At 46.4% G+C, this 24,993-nt stretch overlaps 1 protein-coding gene and 1 long non-coding RNA gene across 20 annotated transcripts in view; one reads left to right on the top strand and one right to left on the bottom strand.

The window, feature by feature from the left end:
* LOC138453384 (uncharacterized) overlaps positions 1-5,741 on the bottom strand; it is a 54,019-nt gene extending 48,278 nt beyond the window's left edge. The window contains exon 1 of the long non-coding RNA XR_011260409.1: positions 5,655-5,741. This is a non-coding gene — a long non-coding RNA (uncharacterized lncRNA). The remainder of the gene's footprint in view (positions 1-5,654) is intronic.
* DST (dystonin) overlaps positions 1-24,993 on the top strand; it is a 2,190,048-nt gene that overhangs the window by 1,699,691 nt on the left and 465,364 nt on the right. For all 19 annotated transcript variants that reach the window (XM_069606170.1, XM_069606155.1, XM_069606164.1 and 16 more), the window contains one exon: positions 5,003-5,498. In XM_069606170.1, coding sequence (XP_069462271.1) covers positions 5,003-5,498 — 496 coding nt within the window. The remainder of the gene's footprint in view (positions 1-5,002; positions 5,499-24,993) is intronic.

The following is a 24,993-nucleotide window of genomic DNA, read 5'->3' as shown; positions in this document are numbered from 1 at the left end:
GTTTCCTTGTGAGGTAAGGGCACTCACTTTGGCTGTGCAGACCTTTAGACATTCTTTGTGTAGGTGGCGTTTTTTCACTCTCCTTTATTCCCCAGGTTTCTGTATTGCTATAGGAGCCTATCTCAGATAAGGAATCTGTGGGAGAAAAGAATCCTTTGGAAGAACAAATAATTTACATTGTTTTTGAGGCTGGATCCGACCCTGTTCTGATGGATTAGTGTTTCCTCCCACAGATTCCTCATCACCCTCCCTAACGGCCCCTCTTTGGAGATATCGTTTACCTCCTGCTGTTCTTGTGGGGGAAAAAGGCAGAACTGAGGTTATCACAACTGACTCTATATATACATTACTCTAACTTCACGTCCGGCGTCATGTGCTCCGAACGGCCGCCGAGCTGAGCATACACTATGGCTCTGGTGGCTGAACATTTTGTGGACAACTTGTGCTGGGAGAAGATAGATCTAAGATGAAAAATATGGGAGGAAGAATCCATCAGAAAGAACACTGCAGAGAGGTAATTTATTTTTGTTCACCAGGGTGATGCTTCACTGCTTATGAAAAGCACATGACAAATCTGACATTAAAAAGGTTGTTGAAAAATAATACTGTGTCAGTCATATCTTTGGGCTCTGAGCATTGATATCAACCGATGCAACACTGAGTATAGAACGGAGTAGACCACGGTTAATTTAGGCCTTAAGGTACTTGCTGTTTTCATGCTCACACATTTTTTATGTTGACTGTGGTACGGTGTTATGACATTGGGAGTGAAAATGGACATTGGCCAGATTGTCACACTTCTATGAGCCTAGAAGATATGCAAAACAGTCCTAATAGGGTACTCCATAAAGCAATATTGCCACTTGATGGAATCTTATTTTATGTAGCGATTTTTATTAGGCTTTGTAATGGATGAATACAGGATATAATCATCAACAATTAACCATTATAATACTTGCTAACCAATAGTGTATCAAGGTTAAAATAAATGTAGAGATTCACTAAAGGTTCCTTGTAAAACTCTAACATCAGAAGTCATTGAAGCAATATATGAGAAATAAAAATCTAAAAGGACTACAAGAACACAAAAGAAGAGCAGAATAGACAGGGCAATACAAGAAGAGAAGGAAGAACAAACAAAACAAACTAAAGCAACAAATTAAAAGCACTCTGCTGAGGAGGCATGAAGATATTTGATCAGTGGACTCCACTTTTGATTACATTTATGTACGTCAATTAGAGAAGTGGCACAACCCTTTTCTATTTTGTGAATGTAGCATATATAATTCCACCAAGTAGCATAAGACAAGCGATTAAAACATTTCCAGTTAGAAGATGTTGGATGAAAACCAATGAAGACAAGTAGGTGAAATAACCTGGGAGAGGAAATATTAGTCAATTCAGAGTAACCATGTGCTCCGACACTTAGATTGTCAAGATTGAGTTGTGCTGTAAAATGACACATTTTAGTGGAGTTATCCAAATCCTTTGCCAGAATGGAAAAAAAAATTCCAGTAAAAAATACACTGTTTAAAATCAGCTGTACATTATTCACAAGACCAGCATAAGATTGTCAAGTTGAAAGTGAATCTAGAAATACAGTTAGGTTTAAGGTAGGCTCTACTCAAAATAAAAAGGGCAATCTGAGTTAGATTTGTGGCTTTAGATATGTTAAAGATTTGCAGTCGTACTTTTTCCCAAATGGCAGCAGTATATTGGCTAGAAAGATCATTGATCCATCCATTTTTGAAGTGTTGATTGGTAATTGACGCGTTGGAATCAGAAAAAAAAATGTATAAATCGTTGCAGCTTTAGTGGAGTAACATGCATGAAGATTCTGACATTGCATGGAAGGGGCCCGTTGTGAAAGATTTGGTAATGCCACTTTAGCAACTTCTGTATACGCAGAAAAGTCTGAATCATCCAGGTTGAAGGTATAGGCTAGAGCATGGGTGCACAAAGACTTTCCTAATGGAGGGTGGCCCGCAAGCAGCATCGGCCGCCCTCCATTGGGAAAGTCTTTGTTGTCTTCCAGGCCGGACAAAACACTGGCCCTCATTGGCTCAGCACACACGCACCACGTCGCTCCTACGAACCACGTAGTGCGTGTGTGCTGCACCAATGGAGTGCCAGCACTACGGCTGGCGTGGCCCATAAGGCTTGATGCCGGAAGGCATTTCAGCCTTGGACCACGCCAGCCGTAGTACGATTCCAGTTACCTCGCCAGCGTTCCAGCTTACCTGCCTTCCAGCACGTCTCCGGTAAGTGGTCTGTTTGTGTTTGTGTGTCGGGTCTGTTTTCCTGTATGTTTGTGTTGTGTATGTTGAGATGGGGGGTGGGGAAGGGTCGGGTGTGCATGAATGTTTGTTTTTGAATGTTTGCGTTGTGTATGTTGAGATGCGAGGGTGTCGGATGTGCATGAATGTTTGTTTTTGAATGTTTGTGTTGTGTATGTTGAGATGCGGGGGTGGGGGGGGTGTCGGGTGTGCATGAATGTTTGTTTTTGAATGTTTGTGTTGTGTATGTTGAGATGCGGGGGTGGGGGGGTGTCGGGTGTGCATGAATGTTTGTTTTTGAATGTTTGTGTTGTGTATGTTGAGATGCGGGGGTGGGGGGGTGTCGGGTGTGCATGAATGTTTGTTTTGGAGTGTAAGTGCGGTGTATGTTGAGATGCAGGGTCTGTATGGGTGCATGCTTGAGAGTTTGTGCTGAGTTGGGGGTGTGGGGTTTGGGTCTGTATGGGTGCATGTTTGAGTGTGTGTGCTGAGTTGGGGATTTCGGAGTTTTTTCGGGTTTGTATGGGTGAATGTTTGAGTGTGTGTGCTGGGGTGGGGGGTTCGGGTCTGTATGGGTGCATGTTTGAGAGTGTGCTGATTTGGGGGGTTCGGGTCTGTATGGGTGCATGCTTGAGAGTTTGTGTGCTGAGTTGGGGGTGGGGGGTTCGGGTCTGTATGGGTGCATGTTTGAGTGTGTGTGCTGAGTTGGGGGTGGGGGGTTCGGGTCTGTATGGGTGCATGTTTGAGAGTTTGCTGATTTGGGGAGTGGGGGGTTTGGGTCTGTATGGGTGCATGCTTGAGAGTTTGTGTGCTGAGTTGGGGGGTGGGGGGTTCAGGTCTGTATGGGTGCATGTTTGAGTGTGTGTGCTGAATTGGGGGGGGTGGCGGGTTCGACTTTGTGCCTGATTGGGGATGGGCGCCCCTGATGGGGGATGGGCGCATCTCTTCATACAAAGCAAACAAAACCAATTGAGGGAGCCATGGGGCATAGTGTTTGGTTGGGGGTGAGGGGGCCATGGGGCATAGTGTTTAGTTGGGGGTTGAGGGAGCCCTAGGGCATAGTGTTTGGTTGGGGGTTGAGGGGGCCATGGGGCATAGTGTTTGGTTGGGGGTGAGGGGGCCATGGGGCATAGTGTTTGGTTGGGGGTTGAGGGGGCCATGGGGCATTGTGTTTGGTTGGGGGTTGAGGGAACCATGGGGCATAGTGTTTGGTTGGGGGTGAGGGGGCCATGGGGCACAGTGTTTGGTTGGGGGTTGAGGGAGCCATGGGGCATAGTGTTTGGTTGGGGGTGAGGGGGTCATGGGGCATAGTGTTGGGTTGGGGGTGAGGGGCCATGGGGCATAGTGTTTGGTTGGAGGTGAGGGGGCCATGGGGCATAGTGTTTGGTTGGGGGTGAGGGGTCCATGGAGCATAGTGTTTGGTTGGGGGTTGAGGGAGCCATGGGGCATAGTGTTTGGTTGGGGGTGAGGGGGCCATGGGGCATAGTGTTTGGTTGGGGGTTGAGGGGGCCATTGGGCATAGTGTTTGGTTGGGGGTTGAGGGAGCCATGGGGCATAGTGTTTGGTTGGGGGTGAGGGGGCCATGGGGCATAGTGTTTGGTTGGGGGTGAGGGGGCCATGGGGCATAGTGTTTGGTTGGGGGTTGAGGGAGCTATGGGGCATAGTGTTTGGTTGGGGGTGAGGGGGCCATGGGGCATAGTGTTTGGTTGGGGGAGCCATGGAGCATAGTGGTTAGGGGTGAGGGGGCCATGGGGCATAGTGTTGGGTTGGGGGTGAGAGCCATGGGGCATAGTGTTTGGTTGGGGGTGAGGGGGCCATGGGGCATAGTGTTTGGTTGGGGGTTGAGGGGGCCATGGGGCATAGTGTTTGGCTGGGGGTGAGGGGGCCATGGGGCATAGTGTTTGGTTGGGGGTGGGAGTCATGGGGCATAGTGTTTGGTTGGGGATGATGGGGATATGGGGAATAGTGTTTGGTTGGGGGTTATGGGAGCCATGGGGCATAGTGTTTGGTTGGGGGTGGTGAGGGGGCCATGGGGCATAGTGTTGCACTCCAAGAGTGAACCCAATATTAAAGCTAAAACAGGCACAGTTAGGAGATGTACATCCTTTGCTTTTTGAGGAAACCTGACTCAATGAAGGCCATACTCCTCTTGGGCAACCCAAACAGCAAACTATAGCAGTCCAAAATAACAGAATGTCCAATCAAGGGTCAATACAATATATTTAATTAAACAGACGATATACAGTAAATAAATAGAAATAAATTATAACAATGGAAAATGTGCAGTACAAAATGTAAGTTTGAAAATCGATACCCCTCAAAAACATTCTTTTTCCATGTGTTTAATACAAATTGAGGGTTGAAAAAGCCTCCTGCCACGCCCCGCCTACCGCCCCGCCCACATTTACTTTTCAGCCCACTATAGCCCTCATGTAAGTTACTTTCGGCCCTCTCTCAAAATCAGTTGTGCACCCCTGGGCTAGAGTATGAAAGGGGATTAGAGTATCGTAATATAATAAGTGATGAATACAAGTTATGCCTTTACTATCCCATCTGCAAATGAGATGGAATCTTATTTTAACAGGAAAATACCACCAAGCCCATTTTCTGTTTTAAAAAAAAACCACCCTGCATTCACATTTTTTACCACTGTCATGTGTCTGAACGTTAAAGAGCATAATGTATTATTGGCCCATTCAGTTATGTGTATCTTGTCTTTTCCTCAGATCCTGCTGAAGGAGTTTGACACACGGAAGCCACAGTATGAACAGTTAAACACGGCTGGCCAGGGGATACTGAATGGACCGGGTGAACTGCCTCCATCTTGCGAAGTTGTGAAGGAGCAGCTGTCTGCTGTGGCTGAAAAGTGGGACAGCCTAACAGGGCAACTGAGTGACCGCTGTGAGCGCATCGACCAGGCCATTGTGAAAAGCACCGAGTTTCAAAGCCTCCTAAAAGACCTGTCCGAAAAGCTGACTGCCGTGGATAATAAACTGAGCAGCAGCCAGGCGCTGAGCGCCAGCCCTGACGCAGTCAAACAGCAGCTGGCAACAGCGAGGGAAGTGCAGCAGGAAATAAAGCAGGAAACAAAGACGCTGGAAGCAGCCCAGGCGCTCTGCGAGGAGCTGTCAGCACTAGTTAGGGAGGAGTACTTGAAGGCCGAACTCGCCAGACAACTGGAGAGCATTGTGAAACCACTCAAAGACACCGAGAAGAAAGCAGGTCAGTACTGGGCTCCAAAACACCAATCACATGCAAGCAGCATTAATGGAACACGGGTAAACTATGAAATAAGCAACACAATAGTCCACTGCTTTTAGGTTATGATTTTTTCCCAGGATTTTTTGGAAACAATAAAGATAAATATTGATTGATTACCAGTGAAAATGTGCGTAAATCCAGGGTCTGCTTCTTCAGGGAAGTACAGGGACGTTATTTCCCCCCAAATGCCTGGGGCAGTGCAAGTGAGACCACGCACTCGATTACCTCATAGTAAGCCGCATCACGTGACTTTCAAACCCTCTTGGTTTCACCGGAAGTGATGTTGCAAAGTGTTTGACCCTATAACATCACTGGAAACGCAGTGTTGATGTAAGGTTATTAAAATAACAAAATGTTACTTAAATAGACAAACTTTTCATTTTAGTTACAACTACATATAAACTAGAGTGGTGTTATGTGACTAGCGCCGCCATTATTTGGCAGTGGCGCCCACAGCTCGAGCCGATGCGAGGCCTTCACATTCCATTCCAGAATCTCATTAGGGTGGCCAGATTTTCAACATAAAATAAGGACTAAATCCCCCCTGCATTAACCTTACCCGCCCCCCACATCCCACAGTATCTGCATGCAAATTGTGCAGCTTTGAATGTTGATTAAAGCACCTAAATCACAAGCATGATATATGTTTAGAAATACTGATTAAATTATGTATTATAATGTTATGTTTGTACACTGAACTTGATTGTTATTGGTATTTAATGTGAAAAGTTGTGCAGCTCAACTATAACACACTTTAATTTTAAAAAGAAGCACGTAAATAACAAAGGAGGTTTTGCTCTGTTTGACATTACAAGCCTTGCTATGTACTTTCCTCACCACCTGTGTCTGTGGCGCAAGCAGTTGATGCTTATGGCTGGTACCTAGAAGGTTGGGGTTCGAGCCTAAGATGACAAAATTCTGAACATCTCATGATGTTTATTTAGTTGATAAGCTGACTATTGAAAAAAACGGGACAGCCACTGTCCCTTTTCCAAAACCTGCACAGGGTTTTTAAAACAAAAAAAGCCTCCGGATAGGGGGACAGAGGTCGCAATTCTAGGACATAAGCCGCTACTGCCCTCTTATGCCAGCTACGGCCTAACATGCTAGGTGTAGTGATGATTAGAAGCATACAGCACGGCGTCCCCTGGTACTGCCATCTTATGCCAGCTACGGCCTAACATGCCAGCTGTAATGGTGATTAGCAGGATACAGCACGGCATCCTCTGGTACTGCCGTCTTATGCCAGCTACGGCCTAGCATGCTAGGTGTAGTGATGATTAGCAGGATACAGCACGGCGTCCTCTGGTACTGCCATCTTATGCCAGCTACGGCCTAACATGCTAGGTGTAGTGGTGATTAGCAGGATACAGCACGGCGTCCTCTGGTACTGCCATCTTATGCCAGCTACGGCCTAACATGCCAGCTGTAATGGTGATTAGCAGGATACAGCACGGCATCCTCTGGTACTGCCATCTTATGCCAGCTACGGCCTAACATGCCAGGTGTAGTGGTGATTAGCAGCATACACCACAGTATCCTCTGGTACTGCCAACTTTTGAGGCATGCAGCTTGAAATGTGAACGGATGCTGGACTGTTGAACAAATAAGCCCTCTTGCCTTGTTTTGTGGTGATGATCTGGCACATGCATTCATGCCCCACGAAGCCTAGAAAAACAATTCTGCAGAGGTTTTCTAACGCACAAGGCCTGATGGCAGCGCAAGAAACTGGAAGGCGAATCTCAGGGGTAGCAGCTTATGCCCCTGGTGACCCCTCCACGACCTCCATGAGGAAATCTGCTTATCAGGGGCATCTATTGTATCGCACATTTCATTGGGTTGGTGTTTTCCAAGGGTTTGTACGTGCCATCCTGCTGGTATTGTTTGCTATAGGCTTACACCGTGAGCCCATCAATTATTTTGATGGGTTCAGGGTTGACATTTTGTTGAAACTATGCAGTACCATTGCGCCCAGAGTCGGTCGGCAGCACTGCACTGCACTGTGTCACGGATTTCACAAATGAAAGCCTGTCTCCCGGCAACTTAAACACGTGTGTAAGATCTGCTCGCGCATCTGCCTCAGAGGATTGCCGCCGGGGCCGGGCCTCGCGCGTGAGCAGCTAGAGAATGGCGACGCCCCAGCTCTAGCCACACTTTTACCCAGTAGCCCAGGGACGTCATTTCACCAAAATGCCAGAGGTAGCGGAAGTGACATCACACGAACCTTGACCCCCTGATGACATCACAGGAGTTGATGTCATTTGACCCCGCCCCGAATTGATATCGCGAGAAGCGATGGAACACGACCTTTCACCCGTTGACAAAACAGGAAGTGGCATCACATAGCATTGTACACTACGAAAAATATGGTTACGATATCACTAATGTGATGTACATTTCATACAAGAATGGATTGCCATATGTATCGTTAAGATCAGTGTATATAGGCCCATATTACTAAATTACTGTGAATGCAAGCAGACGTCCATGGCCAAATGATGTGTTATTATATAGCACTTACGCTTAAGCGCTTTATATAGAAAAAATGTACAACCACTATCACCCAACCTGTGTTGGTACTCATTTATCGACTTCAGAAGGATGAAAGACTGAGTTGAGGCATTTAAGAACAGACTAAATCAGTGACTCGCCTCCCGAAGTGTGCCTGAAGTAAACCTTTGATGAGACTAGCAATTATTGTATAGAATTCCAGAAAGACACATTATTTGGTATTCCTATTCTTTCTTATTTAGGTTCAGTGATGAAATTGTTAGACTTGTGGCACTCCTGTTCTTATTTTTCTTTTTTTTAAAAAGGGGCCTGAACAAGAAAGCCAGCCACTCCAGAAGTAAAGAGCCACATGGTGCTGGCCACAGCACAGGAGCTTGCATTACGAAAAAAAAATATGTATAGTTTTTTTTTTCTTTTTTTTTAAGACGGAGGTCGCAAGGGAGACCCCAGAGGTCGCATTCGCGACCTCTGGCTACCCCTAAATGATGTCCCTGCAGTAGCCTCTGTCTCACATGCTCCTGTTTTTACAGAGTCATGTTCTGGGACAGGCCTTTAAATGAGAAGTGAAATTAAAGGCCTGATTTGCCGCAAAATATGTGCAAGAATTCATGATCTTCCACTTCTTTCTCAGCAAATCAGGCCTCGGTTTATATTTTGAAGACATTTCCCAGGTTGTGTATGCATGTGTTAAGTGCTTGAGTTCTTCTGTGCACTGCGCGTTCCTCTCTTGCGTCGTGAAGATATGCGGGTGTCCTGTGCTCACAGGTGGCCAACTCTTCTTCAGGCAAGGTCCAGGCACAGGGTCTGTTCCTTTAGCTGTTTCTTGTTTCCTGATGTCATCATGCAAACTCATCACTGTCATTTAGACTTTAAGCGAATAAAGATGTTCCATAATAACTTACTAGAAAGTCTTAATTCTATTAAAGACACGGAGGCGAGCATTATGCTTCTCTTCCTTTATTATACCATATAAGGAAAAGCTCAGAAGCAAGATATTTTGTGCACCTTATATATTAACTTACTTATAATGAAGGTGCATCAAACATATAATAAAACATATAATAAAACACCATAAAATGAATCCCAAGTCCATAACAGTTGCTCCCCAAGGTCATCTAGTGTGCATGGCCATGTGCCACCTGTCCTCCAATGGGTGTGCAGGTATCCCCATAAACAGCCTTGAACAAGAAGTAACTTCCTCTTTCGAGGCTGCGAACTTGGCTGTCCGTGAATAATAAGTAGAAACACAACTGTGGTCAACCAGAAGAAGAGGCGTTGAGCTGTGGATTAGCCGGACTTGTCTGTAGACGCTGTCAAGAAAAAGATACAGAACTATAATTACTTCATGCGTATGGCAACCCTAGTTCCCTTGCGGGGTGGGAGAGAAAACAGCATTGTATTAGTATATGACCATGCATGTATTTTCATTTAACAATAGTATGTTGCAATGCTTAAAATACTCTAGAGTGATATGTGCCACTCTTTTCCTTCGCTGGGTGGGATAATGCTCACCTCCGTGTCTTTAATAGAATTAAGACTTTCTAGTAAGTTATTATGGAAAATCTTTATTCTATGTCAAGACCGGAGGCTCATATTATGCTAGTTCAAAGCTTACTTACCACAATCGTAGCAGGCTGTTCTACCGGTTTCAGGTAGAACTCTTTGAATATTGACTCTCCTGCCCAATCTGCCATCCTCATGATGTCCTCAAAACGAACACCAAGCTGGAAGGCTTTGGAGGCCATGGCTCCTCTAACAGAATGGGCGCCGAACTGAAGAGTATCTATCCCTACTTGTGCTAGGGTCCAGCGCACCCAGTGTGCTAAATTAGGGGCTGAAACTGCTTTGTGGGGTTTGCGAATAGCTATGAGAACTGACCGTTAGGTGAGGTTCTGAGGGAAGCTGTCATTTCTTCGTAGGTTTTCAAACATTGTACAAACAAAGCTTGGGTTGTTCCCAGAAAGCTGGTTAAGATATCACTTTCGAGTCGCACTTAGTTCTTCTTCGTATGTGAAAAACAATACCATCCGGAGAAAAGGACCTGCCCGCTAGGTCTAGAGCTCTGACATCTGAAACTCTCCTACAAGAAACTAGACAAAGCAAGGTAGTAAGCTTGCCAGAGGGAGCCGTACGTGATAGCTTTTCATTAGACGGCCAAGAAAGAAAAAGATTGAGTACTTTGTTAACGTCCCACGATTTGTCATAACGGGATGGAGGCGGCACTGTAAGTCGGACGCCTTTAAGCAATCTGCAAACAAGATGATGCTCTCCGGCTGGTGCCCCTTGTATGAGGTTGTGGCCTGCGGAAATTGCAGAGCGATAAGAGTTCACTGTTCTGTACGCAAGTCCTCTTTCCACTAAAGAGGCTAAGAAATTGAGAATTTCCTCTAAAGGTGCTGAAACTGGGTGAAAACCCCAGTCCTGACACCAGGTCCTCCAGGAATTGGAATACCTCTTGAGGGTTGCGGGGGCCCAGCTCTCCTCAATGAGATGGACTGCTTTGAGGGACACGCCCTGAGTCCTCCATCTCACCCTGAAATCCTCCAAGCCGCCAGAGTCAGGGACCCAGATAGGAGCAGAGGGTGAGCTTGCCTCCACAGATTCAATAGAAGATCCAGAGAGTGGGGTAGAAGGATTGGAGAATCCATAGAAAGTTTCAGAAGAACTGGATACCAAGTCTGAGAAGTCCAGACTGGGGCTAAGAGGACTAGCTCTGTTTGGTCCTGACGGGCCTTCGCCAGGGTCCTCGCTATCATGGAAAAGGGGGGAAAGGCGTAGTGAACACCTTGCGTCCAGGGTTGTAAGAATGCATCTGCCCTCGAGGCTGTTGGGTCGGGTCTCCAGCTGTAGAACACCGGAAGCTGCGTGTTGAGACGGGAGGCAAAGAGATCTTTGGACATTGGACCCCAGATCTGTTGCAGGCGGAGAAAAACGTCTCTGTTGAGTCTCCAGTCGCTGGAATCGGCGTAAGGGCGACAATGCCAGTCCTCTATCACATTCCTGAGACCCAGAAGATATTCCGCCTTGACAGAAATTCGGTGATCCAGGCAGAAATGCCAAAAGTATTTGGCTAGTTCTGCTAGCGGATGTGATTTGGTACCGCCCAGATGATTGATGTATCTTACTGCGGATATGTTGTCCATTTTCAGTAGATAAAGCAGCCTACTTTGTTCCTGACAAAGGAGCGAACTGCGAATGTGCCCGCAAGAAGCTCCAGCTAGTTTATATCTCCAACTCCTGTGGGGACCACGTCCCTCCCGTGGCTACTTATCCACATCTCGCTCCCCAACCAGAACGACTGGCATCTGATTCGATGATGGTATCAGGGGTGGAACCGAAGATGGCTCTGCCGTTCCAGGCCTCCATATGCATGAGCCACCAATTGAGTTCTGTTCTCGCCTGTGGGGACAGAGTCAGGCGTTGAGAATAAGAGAGACTGTGCCTTAGGTGTTGACCCTTCAGTCTTTGTAGTTCTTGGTAATGAAGGGGATAGATGAGGATAGAAGTCCTATCACCCTTGCTAGCTCCCGTAGAGAGATTAGATCCCTCTGTAGAAGCCTGCAAATCTCCAGCTTCATGGAATGTATCTTGGCAGCTGGGAGACGAAGTTGTGCATTTTGGGTGTCCACTACGAATCCCAGAAATTCTAGGTTGCTGGAAGGACATTCTGCCAATTTACTTCTCCCAATTGATGAGAAAGCCGAGACTGTGCAGCAGATATATAGCCAGCCTGGCTTGTTCTTGTACTAGCTCCTGAGACTGAGCCATAAGAATAATGTCATCCAGGTACACTGTTAGTCGGACGCCCTGTTCTCTGAGATGAGCCACCACTGGTCTCAACAGCTTGATAAAGGCCCAAGGTGCTGAAGAGAGTCTGAAGGGTAGACTCGTGAACTACCAGTCTTGGAGCTCCCAAGAGAACCATAGGTAACTCATGTGTGCCTGATGAATGGGCACTGCAAGATAGGCATCCTTTAAGTCCATACACATGAGCCAATCGTTTGGCCTCAAGATGTCCCTGAGCATGTGGAGGCTTTCCATCTTGAAGTGACGGTAGATTATAAACTCATTGAGTATTCTCAGATTTATTACGGCCCTCATCTTCTCCTTCCTACGCACCAGAAAAATTGGGCTGGAGAAACCGCCTGGACTTGAGCAGGGCCAAATTGCTTGCTTTTGATATAGGCTGTGAATCTCGCCATCTAGCGCACTCCAATCTATTTCGGACATAACTATGGGGGTGGGGCGACTGGCCTGGAAGGGCTGCGCGAAAAATTTTAGGTGCAGGCTGCGCGCTGCGTCCCTGACCCAGGCGTCTCCTGATAAGACATCCCAAGCTTTTGTAAAGAGCGTTAGCCTCCCCCCAATGGGTGTATGTGGCGCTGGTGCTGGTATGAGCAGACTGACCTGTGGGTTGATGCTGGGCTGTGTTCTTAGGGGCTCTCCTCCAGAAGCGCCCTCTGCCTCGTCCCTTAGACAGAAAGAAGGTATCGGAGCGCTCTTGCCAAGCATTGTGTTGCTCCCTCTGGTATTGAGGTCTTCTGTCAAAGGAATAGTGGCCAGAAGAGCGACCTCGACCGGCCCACGAGACATTTTTTGATGCAAAGACCCTCTTGATGGAGGCCTGGGCTTTGTCTAAAGCGATAAAGGTACCGACAAACTTAGACATTTCCTTCATGAAAAGATCCCCAAAGAGTAAGCCTTGAGCAGCAGCACCAGACTCACTGTTTGCTAGCTCAGTTAGCTTCGAGTCAATCTTGAAGAGGATGCCCTTTCGACGCTCCGTGAAAATAGCACAGCTTGCATTTCCCAGTAGACAGATTGCTCTCTGAGCCCAACCGGAGAGGATCACTGGGTCAATAGGGTCTGGCGAGTTGGAGGCTTCTTCCGCGAGGTCTAAGATCTTTGCAAGGGGACCGGCGACGTCCAGAAGCTTATCCTGGCAAGACTTCCAGGCTCGGTCGATGCCTTTCCTAGGATCTTTCACGTGCTTGCCCAAGAATGTGATCATTTTTTAATTGAGTTCTGGAGTCAGAGCCACTCTGTCTGGTATCTCAGGACGTGGGCATTCTGCCCGTAGTCTTGCTCTGATCTCTTTGTCGAGGGGCTTGCGCAGCCTATTAAAAATGTAATCAGTTGTTCTGGCTGATGGTTCCCAGAGCAAACATCCCCTTCTCAGGAGGCTGTTCCCCGGTGCCTCTCCTGGGGATGGGGGCTGCCGCAATCCCCAAGGTTGAGGGTTTCGAACCCCATATCTTGGTATCTTCATCTGAGGAAGAGTGCGACAGATCGTAATTATATATTCTTGCACTCTGATCATCTTCCATGCCCTGTCCACCTCCCTCCGGGCTTGAGGGTCTAGTACCCCAGTTTTCCTCCTTGGCTTAGAGGGTCCTTCAAGGGAAGGGGTTACCTTCCTGCTCATAAAGGCTTTTTTCAGCCTGGAGAAGGTGTCAGATACGGCAGCAGTGGCAGGAATCAATTGGCTCAGGGGGGTCAGGGAGCCTTTGCTCTTGCGAGTCGGACTACATCCCCCTTGTGTAAGGTGCTTCCTCTTCTGGGTCTTTTTTCTCCCTGATGGAGATGCCCCTCGCATGCGCTCCTCCATGTTGTCTAGGCGCTGTTGTATTGGCAGGAGCATGCCTGACACAGCCTGTTTAATGCTGTTCTCAACAGTGGATACCAGTACCTTTTGAAGGCTTTTTTCCATAGCCACCTCATCAATATAACATGAATCCTCCTCCCCTTCAGACCAAGCCTGATCTGATTGAGGGGAATACTGCGCTGCCATGATAATTATAAGCACCTTGCCTGTTCCTTTCTTTTTTTTCTTCTCTGGGCTCCCTGATCCCCTTCTCTCAAAGCCCAGTGATTGTGATAAATCAATATATTATTATTATATATATATATATCTTTTTTTATACAGGAGTACTTCATTCCACTCCTGTTTCAAAGTCTTGTTCTCGTAAATGTGCTCCCTTATCAGGCTGGAGCAGCAGAAGAGAAGAGTTCTTCTTTCCTGTGAGACTTTCTCTTTTTCTCATTTTTTTTGTTGTTGAATAAAATAATGACAAGTGGAAGACACCGGCGCCCCCACGTTCACAGCAACCGTTATTTTTTAGCCGAAGTGTTCACGCGAGCGCCGGAGCCTGAAGAAAGGAACCAGGGAGAGCAGGAGCTCCCCCTGGTGGCTCACGAGCGGCGCCGCGCACCGTGATAGGCTGCGCAGCCTTCACGGGAGCCTGCGTTAAACTCTTTCGGGTCGGGGAAGCAGCGCGGTCACAGTGGTGCCCGCTGCAGCGTTCAGCTCAAAACACTGCAAGCGGGGACATGCGAACAAAACATTCGCACTGAATGTAGTCTCCGACGCCAGCAGGAAGTAGCTGCCGTCGGCAGAGACAAGGAAGCTACGGCTGACAAGAAGGCAGCTGTAAACAATACGCTACGCGCAAATAAAGCACTTAATAATATAAATAAGCAAAACATAAATAAGCAAAATATCTGTTTAACAATGAATATGCCCAAATGACAACATAAATAGAATTGAACAAGAAGTGATCTTATCTATTGCTGTGAGCAGCAAAGAAAGAGGAAGTTACTTCTTGTTCAAGACTGTTTATGGGGATACCTGCACGCCCATTGGAGGACAGGTGGCACATGGCCATGGACACTAGATGACCTTGGGGAGCATCATGGGAAATGGAGTTTTTTTACCATTATTGAACTGTTATGGACTTGGGATTCATTTTATGGTGTTTTATTATATATTTTATTATATGTTTGATGCCCCTTCATTATAAGTATGTTAATATATACAGTGCACAAAAAATCTTGCTGCTGAGCTTTTCCTTATATGGTATAATAAAGGAAGAGAAGCATAATGTGAGCCTCCGGTCTTGACATAGAATTCACATTAATCATTCAAATTCGCAGAATTTCTCTGGTTCTTTTGTGTGCGAGTCCTGTTAATTATGTGCACAGCTCACTGTGTCGTGTTTACTAGGGGCCCTAGTCGTATTCATATTAGGCAACCCCAACATCGCCTGTCTCAGCCAAGAGCTCTTAATCAAATGGCAGCTCCAGAACTCTACTGCCACTCTCATAGACTTGAACAGGAAATGAGAGTCCAACGCCCTGCCTCGCCACACCCGCACTCTGCACAGCAGGCACAATACTATTCGTCACCTCACTTGGAGTTGTTGGCCACTGTATGGGTGGAAAGACCCCAAATGATTGTGATGTTTTTAAGCAGCGCACCCATTCGACCGCTTATTTTCTCATAATAATGTTTTGTTTACGAAGATTCTACATGCTTGTTCTGACCATGGGAATCATTACAAACCAGCTTAAGTTGTGTAATCTCAACTGCCTTGTGCCCATTGCATTTGCAGGTCTAGCAGGTAGAAGTAGTTGGGTTTGCATTGTAGCGCTCTGTCGGGGGGGATTCTGCCGGGGTCGGCCGGGCCGTCCGCAGACCTCCGGGCAGGGAGGCCCCAACTCCTCCCGTGTATATCTCGGATCGAGACAGAGTATGAGGCACACACAAGGAGCAAGGCAACTTCTGTCGTTTATTATGCAAACGGCAGGGATGGGTCAAGGAGCGTACGCGTTCGTCCTGACACACACACAATAGTGGGGCTCGCAGGCCCTTTTTACTACATTATGACGCGCTACTTGCGTCATTCCAAAAAGTTACCAAAAGAACCTATCGCCACTCTTGATTGGTTGCTCGAGTGGTGGGGTTAGTATAGTACGCATATAGAGAATGATATTAGTGGTTAAGATGTAGTCAGGTGGTATATCTGGGTTGTCCCTACAATTAGATACATAAGAATTGTTACATGAAGACCCCTGAGGATTGGCTAACGTTACTGACGTCTGAGATAAGAACCTCATGTTCTGATTGGTGCATCCGTGAGCTCCCCAGCCTGGGACCACCGTTGTTCCCAGCACACGGTGCACCTGTGGTTGCAACAGTGTTTCAATATGGGTACGTGCAGGCAATGTGAGGATTTATTCATAGGTGGGAGACTGACCGTTCCCACTGTAGCAGGTGTCCATTGAGCCTTTCAAGTGTGTCGGCCTGCGTCTCGTAGCGAGGTACCCAGACGCCTTTTCTCTCCTGGGTTTTGGCATCTCGTCAGGTTCGGCTTGGTCACGTGGGGAGGGACCGTGTTTGAGGCATAATTCTGCACAATTAATATTGTTTTTCCACTGTATGTCTGGTTTAATTTGCAGATATGATTTTAACATTGGTACGTGGAGTGCGAGGTTGCAACATCGTGCCTTTAAAGATTTTTTTCTTGACTGTGGGTTTGCAACATTACGACCTTGGCTGGTTGCTCCACTGGGTTCTTTCTGCAGGCTCAGCAACCTGACTTTTGCTTTGTTAATGTCCACGGGAACTCTTGCTTGAGGCCTACTTGGGCCTGGTGCACGAGTAATCCATTTAGTGCATGGATGCTTTAGGTTATAGTGGCATACAGTTTCATGGCCAGTATCGTGTTTCCATTATATCTCTCATGATGGTAACGGGTTTCAAGAGAAGCGTGAGCAAGCGTTATAAATGAGCTCATGGTGCGTCTTGCGTTTCTGCATTCTGAAAGCCTATGTAAAAATAATAAAGATGCACGTCCGTGAATAAGCCTGTCGCCTACGTCAGAGCACTGAGTATGTTCTTCGTGTAGATTGGTGTGGAAATGTTCAGCGTGTATAATAGTTCAGCGGTGCTTCCCGTTATCTAGGTCGTCATGGCATCTCTAACGATGTGTAGATTTCAGTCTAGTTGGTCCGTGCCGCAGGTGTCGGCATGGCCAGTGCGGGCTGTTGGGCAGGCAGATGGACACATCCGTATGTTTCTGTACCAGGGTATTTGGTCATCTGGTAAATGGGCAAACTCTTCTCGTGGCGGGTGTCTGGGCCGCGACCCTCTAGGCCAAGCGCGAGAGGTGAAGGACGGGAGTCTGGTTTTCCATTCTCCCACTTCAGTCCCCCCTCTGGTCGACTTGTCGACCACAAACATATCCTTCTCGTTATCTCCTCTTACTCTCCATATCTTGGTTATCCCTCCGAGATGTCCATAATGGTTTACGTGATCTTCAAATGACCAATACATGTATTCGCATGTTCCTCCAGGAGTACAGTACACCCATCTTCCTATGTAGCTCCTAGGGTTCCTTGGGTTCTCGATCTTCACTGATGGTGGGTCTAGATGATTGGCGATGATTTGGGTGCGCAACTTCTCCCTTTCGTGTATTATCACACCTGTGTGCTGGCCGTCATCCGCTGGCATCAAGGGGTGCATTCCCACCATTTCCAGCAACTCATCAGTTGAGCGCGCCTTCCGGGCTTTCCAAAATCTAATTATTATCAGTGCAGCTCCAGCCAAAATAGCACATCCCACTATTATTTTCAGTCCATCTGACAGCCAAGATGGCATCCATGACCATAATAGTGAAAACCAGCTTTTATCCTTGTTTACGCCGTTACTTTCGTCCATCATTTTGGAGTGCATCTGGGCCAATTGTGAAACTGCTTCTGTTAGTGTACCATTGTCGGCATCGTTGGCAGGTATGAACGTGCAGCATGATTGTCCTATCTTTGCACAAACTCCTCCTTCCATTGCTGTGAGAAGGTCCAATACATATCTGTTCTGTAGTGCTACCATCCTTACAGCTCGCAGCTCCTCTTTAATTGCGTTAAACCCATTTACTGTCGAATTTATGGTCATCATTAGTTCCCATCTGGTTATTTGCAGCCATTTTGCGTTTGCGTATGCCTGCAGTCCCGGATGTATTATTGAGGAGAAGAACATTGCTGCTCTGCTGAATAGTCTGTGTTCTGGCGGTATTGAGGTTAGTTCCGTTTCCGACCTTCCCCACAGATAATTTCCTGTTAATGGCTCTCCTTGTCTTTTTCTCCTGTTTAGGACAGTATCATTGCTGTTGGTCCTGTTTTCTTGCTCCTTCTGGAGTGGTGCAGATCTCTTTCTTCTCCTGTCTCCTTCATCCATTTTCGGAAATTTCGCCACATCGACATGCTTCTTAGGTACCACTAGTGATGGTACATTGACGTGTACCATTGTGCACACACCACTCCACAGGGGAGGCAGTGTATGATATGCCTTTTCTCCGCAGGCCCAATAATGGTCCATTATTACTGCTGTTCCCGCTCCCCCCTCAGGTAACTCCATCACACTTGCACAATTGGTGTTATATCCCACGTCCACCTCTCCTTTATGCTGGTAACATACTTTGGGCGCAGTCAATGGTAATATAGTTATCGGGTCTTCATCTTCTTCTACCCACGTGAGCATTGGTACATACTTGATCCATGTCGTCCAACATCGATGATTGTGTGTCTCGATGGTTGAGATAGTTTCTTTTGTTACCATGTTGCTGCCAACCACTCCTATCTCCCAGCTGGTACCCAGGAACACCTTTCCTGTTATCGTCAGTAATGGCCTCTCCCAGCATCCTTGTTTACCCGGAACTTCCGTGGCGTACCAATCACATGGTAGATACTGCAGTGTTACCTTCTTTGTTTCTCCTTTTTCAGGGCCACTTGTTATGTATCTGAATGCTTCAGCATGTAAACTGGTCTTGTGATAACTCAGATAGGTCTTGAGGAAGTTGTTTTCATATGGGTATGAGTCTCGTGTTTTCCATGTCATGTGCACTACTGTTCCTTGGAATCTTCCTTTCGTTTGGAACAGGGCCAAATATATTATGCACTGTGCTGTTTTTTCATCTATTTCTGTGGCAACAAATGTTCGTGAAGCGCTCATGGCGTATGGTATTAATGAGCAAACGTAACAGCTATCCTCAGTTGTCTGCTTACCAATGCGGGTCATGTGCTGGTACCATATGTTGTTTGTGACGTGTGCTGAATCTTGTACATAATTATCAATACCTTTATTGTCTGAGTATGTGCTGCGTTTAACTTTATTTCGCTTTTGTTCATTGTTACTGTTACCACCTGACGTAACACCTGTTGCAGCAGGGAGGTGGGGTACATTAGGTTTGGGTGCAGCAAAAAAACTCATAGCATAGCTGTACTGCCATACAGAGGCAGCCAAAACTCCGGTGATCATAAAAATCCCTATTATTTTTATTACATATGCTAACCTCACCGACATTTTTGCTCTTACCTTGCTGCAGTCCTGGCAGCGTATTCTTGCGACGTTAAAGTTGCCCGCCTAAAATTTCTCAAAAAGTGCTTGTTATTAAATGTTAGTTTTGTTTCATTAAGCTCTCCCTATCAAATAGTCATTCAGTGCCCAGGTGAAGAGTTGCTCCCACGCTACTCTAAGTGATCGGTCTCTCAAGACCGGCAAGTATGGGCGGAGGTGGGGCATGTAATTTTCTATGGCCAGGAGGAAGGCCGTGTAGTATACACGTACCCTTTTCTTTTTTAAGTATGTTGGCCTTTTTATTTCGTATACAAATTGGTGTGACAATTCTTCTGGGTAACTATCGTCTGGCAGCACCATCTACGCCTGCACACTGAATTTGTTAGATAACTTTTCTTAACAATACAATATTACGCAGCTCCTGTATGTGCGAGAGAAAAAGAGAACATTCACGTGTTTACATGTGTATTGGTGCAAGCGAAGTCCTTAGTTTTTATTACAATTGTATTTAGTAGTCAATGGGGGGGGGGGTTTGCTCAGATGGCGGGAGCAGTTTTACTCTTTGAACGTGTGACCATGGGGTGGGCAGTGTGGGGATCACCCCCTTCTTCGTCCGTTATTCTCTCCGAGGGAACAATTGGGTCGTTGTCTGTGGTTGTGTTTTCTTCCGCTGCCGGGGATGTTGTTGGCGTTTTTCCAATGGACCTGTCGTTGGCGCTGGGGCGGGTCTGCAGTTTGTAGATTTTTACATCATGCAGGTGGTTCCACGCACGCTTATCCTTTAGTTTTACTGCTCTTGTTGATACGTCCTCTACTAAATGGGGGCCAGTGAACCTCTGCTGGTTCCACTTTCTATTAAAATTTCGAAGTAGTACGTGGTCACCTTTGGCAAGTTGGCACAAGTTCTCCTTTCCCAATTCTGTATTTTCGTCTATTTCTTGGTTGCTGGTGGACCCGCCCCGTGTGCGCTCGAGCTGTTGAGACACAAACACAACGCTAGTAATCAAAGAAGACACATATTGATACATTTCATCACCTAACACATTCGCAGAACTTTCTTGGTCGGTGAATGCCCTTGACGTTGGTGTTAGGGGAAGGCGCATTTGGCGTCCAGTAACCACCTCGTGTGGGGTGAGGTGGTGGTCGGACCCTGGCCTGTTTCTAAGTTCGAACAGTGCTAACGGAAGGCAATACAACCAACTTTTCTTTGTTGTTTGCTGTATTTTAGCAATTGCCTCCTTCAATAGGCCATTCAGGCGTTCACATACACCATTGGCCTGTGGGTGGTACGCACATGCAAATTTGTGTTTAATGTTCAGTAGGGATGTGATATGCTGGAACATTTCATTTGCGAAATGGGGTCCGTTGTCTGATCTTAACACCTCGCACACTCCCCACCTGGGGAATACCTCCCTTACTATAAATTTGGCTGCTCTAAACGCATCAGGGTGTGAACAGGGCCCTGCTTCGATCCACCTAGAAAATGGGCATACTACTACTATCATGTATCTATTGCCTTGACAAATGTTGATCATATCAACATAGTCAATGTGGAGGTGCCGAAAAGGTCCTTCTGGTCGGGGTATGGTACCTCTTATCACCTTTAAAGTATGACCGGCCGTGAACTGTTGACATGTAAGGCAATTGCTGATAAAATTTGACACATGGGATGTTAACTCGGGACAGAACCAATCTTCTCTAATTCGTGCTGCTATTATTTCTTTGCCTATATGGGCAGGGTGGTGTAATTGGTTCAAGGCGGTATTTAACAATGCCAATGGTATTACAACTTTCCCAGTGCCACCCTGGCGCCATAGTGCGTCGGTTGGTGACATTGTGCATCCTCTTTTCACCCATACTTCTTTTTCGGCCATTGGTGCAGCCGCTTGTAACTCCATAATCTGGGTGGCTGGGAGATGGGTGTACCCTTCTTTTATTAACATCTCCCTCGCTATTCCCCTCCCTCTCCCTCTCTGTGAGTCTGTGGGGTTCCATATCTCACCAAAATATGCAGCATATTTTGCATGTGCGTCTGCTGCTGCATTTCCTTTTGATATATAGTCTTCTCCATTGGTGTGTGCTGTGCATTTTACTAGGGCTAGTTCTTGGGGATCGTTTATTACTTCAATTAGTTCAGCCAACAAGAGGGCATGTTGTACTGGAGTGCCGTCAGCTCTCCTAAACCCTCTTCTTCTCCACTTTGATAGCCCTGAGTGGACAGTGGATGTAACATATGCACTGTCGGAATATATAGTAACTTTTTTATCAAAACTTTCCTTTAGTGCCAATATGAGTGCAACCAGTTCCGCCGCTTGAGCAGAGTAATGCTGTGGTAATTGTACACACTTAATAGCCACACACACTGGCGCTTCCATCATTTGTACTACTGCTGCCCCAGTCCTCCTTATCCCGTCTCCTTGATCAATAGTTGATGACCCATCAATAAACAAAAGCTCACCTCCCTCTAGTGCGTTTTCTTCAACTTTCCTAGTACATGAGTACATCTCAGTTACTTGGGTGCAGTCGTGGGCGTAATCTCCCTCTTCAATTACTTCTGCTAGGAACCTTGCAGGGTTAACCGTGCTACATCTAACAATTGCCAGTTCAGCTTTGGACAAAATAATCTCATAACCTGTTGCCCTCTGTGTCGTCAGTGTGGACTTAGGTTTATTCAATATCGCAAATAGTGCATGTTCTACAAATAGTGTAGTTGGACACCCCATAGTTATTGATGATGCTTTTTCTACTGCAAATGCAGCTGCAGCAAGACCTTGTTCGCAAGAGAATTGTCCTAACATTATTGGATCTAAGTGACCGCTGTAAAATGCTACTGGTTTATAGCCCATGCTAGTCTTTTGGGCCAATACTGCTTTCATTACTGCTGAGTCGCAATGTGAAAATATAAAAAATCGTCGCTCATAGTCTGGGGATGCTAGTACTGGAGCAGTTGATATTGCTTCTTTTAATTCATCAAATGCCTCCTTCATTTCCATAGTCCATCCCAACTTTTTCTCCCCTTTATTTGCTTCCTTCAAACCCTCAAGCAGGGGTCCTATGTAAGAGCTGTAATCAAATACCCATGCTCTACAGTAGTTGCACAGTCCCAGAAATTGCTGCAGTTCTCTTACAGTCTGTGGCACGGGAGTGCCTGATATTGCCTGTGCTCTTTGTGGTGCAATCCTTCTTCCATATTGTGATATCAGTTGGCCAATGTAAAGTACCTGTTCCTGACAGTATTGTATCTTTTCCATGTCTACCTTGTACCCCTTTTCAGCCAATATCGTCAACATTTTTAATGAGTCCTCTCTACATTTATCTTCATTTGTACTGCAAATTATTATGTCATCCACATACTGTAACACTGTGCTTTCCAACTCAACGTTACCCAAATCCATCTGTATTACCCTATTGAAAATTGAAGGTGATTCACAATATCCCTGTGGTAATCTGGTATGTTTCCACTTCCTATTTCGGTAAGTGAAGCTTGTCAAGTCTTGTGAGTCTGGGTGTAATGGTATTGAGAAAAAAGCATTTTTAAGGTCAATCACTGTAAACCGTGATGCTTCTGCTGGAATGCCACACAAAATTGTGGCCGGGTTTGCTGTTACTGGATACTCTGCTTCTACTATGTTGTTCAACGGTCTGAGGTCCTGTATGAACCGCCAAGACCCTCCTTTAGCCTTGCGCACCGGGTACACAGCTGTGTTGCATGGGGATTCTGAGGGGACCAATATGCCATTGTTTATAAGGGCTGTTATGGTTTCGTATATGCCCTCATCTGCCTCTCTTGACAATGGGTATTGTTTCACTCTTGGTAGTATGGCACCCTTTTTTAATTTTATCCTTACACCCCCTATGCTTTTAATGCATCCTACATCATAAGGGCTAATAGTCCATAATGATTTTGGCACCTTTGACATATCTTCTTTAAAAAATGGGACTGGTGTGCCAGCGGGTGCCTCAAGTGCCATTGCAATTTTCTGTGCCACTTGTTTGTGAGCCACTGTTAGCCACATTTCTACACTCATCATGAACACCATTTCATTTTCCTCCTTTTCTTCTGAAAACAACTCTTCATCTGACACCTGGGTCAGCCTACATCCTTCTGCTAGTGCTATCACCGCCCTCCATGCTCTCCCTTCTTTATCTTGGGCGTGCACAGCAACATAATCAGCTGTTGCAATAATGCTCTCAATGTCCACTGCAAGGACCTTCCCTTCCAGTTCATTAGCTGGTGTTTCTGGTCGGAATAGATAGGCTGCTGGTCTCCTCCATATTTTCCCTCCTATCCCTGGCATCCATGCAAATGCCATGTCTGTTCCGTACTGGAATAGCTCGCCGTCTACCGGCTCCGCCCTGATCGCTATCTGTCCACAGTATGCTTGCAAAATCTGTCGTGCTGCAAGCATGTTAATCCCTGGAGTAGAGCAAATTATGCCATCCTCTGTAAAGGAGATCGTCATATTTAATCTGTTCATTATGTCCCTCCCCAGTATGTTTACTGGTGAGGCACTATAATACAAAAGTGGTACTGACAGATCGTAATCTCCAATAGATAGCGGAACGTTATCAGTAAATGGAACCAACCCTTTAGCCCCAGAAAACCCTTGTGTGTTCATGGCTTCGCCTGACATCTTAAACTTACCTTCCCTTATGCAAGACCGGGTTGCCCCGGTGTCAACAAGGAATGATAATTTTTTGTCACCTATCGTTACCTCTATGCGTGGCTCCTCCGCACTATTAGGTGTTACTGACAGGATGGGACACACCAAGGCCGTCTGTGGGCTGTCCTATTGGGGGTACAATGACTGGCCATTCCCTGTGTAAGGGTTGTGCCCCAACACCGTCACCCCACCCAATTGCGTTCGTTCAGGTTGTGGTGGTGGTTGTATTAACGCTGCACCAGTTACTTGTGGCAGGTATTGTTTTATTTGTTGTTGTGGTAGGGAATAGTGTTGGTCACTCCCTTGTGGTGACATCTGCTGTGGTTGTATGCCCTGCTGTTCTTGTGATGTCCTATGTTGTGCTTGTTCGTTCCATGCTGGTGTTCCTGGCCTGACCCTGCATGTACGTGACATGTGTCCTAATAGTCCGCAGCTCCAACACACGGGTGGTTCCCTGTTTTGCCATGGGAAGTTCCCTGTGTTGTCCTGGTATACTGGTTGCCCTGTCTGGTAGTTATTTCTGAGTCCCCCAGCCTGTTGTTGGGTATTATATCCGTATCCTCTTCCCCTCATAAACCCTCCTCTCCCTCTATTATAATTATAATACCCAGCTCCTTGCATTGGGTACCCTCCTCCCATGTTCTGTGCGTGTGATTGCAGAGGCAGCACTTGCTCTATTACCTCTTGTGGAGGCGCTATTTGAGCTGGATTTTGTGCAGCCACTACTTGCGTTGGGCTTTGGGCCATTGGTGTTGGCGCAGTTATTAGTGCCCCTTCCATGGTATATTTAGTAAGTTTTTTCTGTACTAATTTGGCCTCTTCTGTTTTCCTGTCCTCTTCCTTTTGTTTCATTTTTCCTTGCCATGTTCTACAGTGATGTACTATAGTCAGTTGTATTTCCGGCCATGGTTTTGCTTCCATCCCCACTACTTTCTTTAATTGTCTCTGAACTCCTTCTGGGAGCCCTTGTACTAGTATATGATAAAATATGGCTGGTGTTTTGTCCCATTGTTCTCTAGTTTCCATGCGCCACTTCTCTTGAATATCCTGGATATAATCAACAGGATCCTCGTTCTCACCCATCTTACGGGAAGTAATGGCTCCTATGTCTGATGTGTCTGGGTACTGCACTCTTAGTGCCTGCCATAGC

Source organism: Ambystoma mexicanum, chromosome 4p (assembly GCF_040938575.1).
Source record: "Ambystoma mexicanum isolate Mex_15411 chromosome 4p, UKY_AmexF1_1, whole genome shotgun sequence".
In the NCBI taxonomy this organism is placed as follows: domain Eukaryota; kingdom Metazoa; phylum Chordata; class Amphibia; order Caudata; family Ambystomatidae; genus Ambystoma; species Ambystoma mexicanum.
The sequence above is the reverse complement of the archived record's forward strand: the minus strand, read 5'-3'. Positions and strand labels throughout refer to the sequence as shown.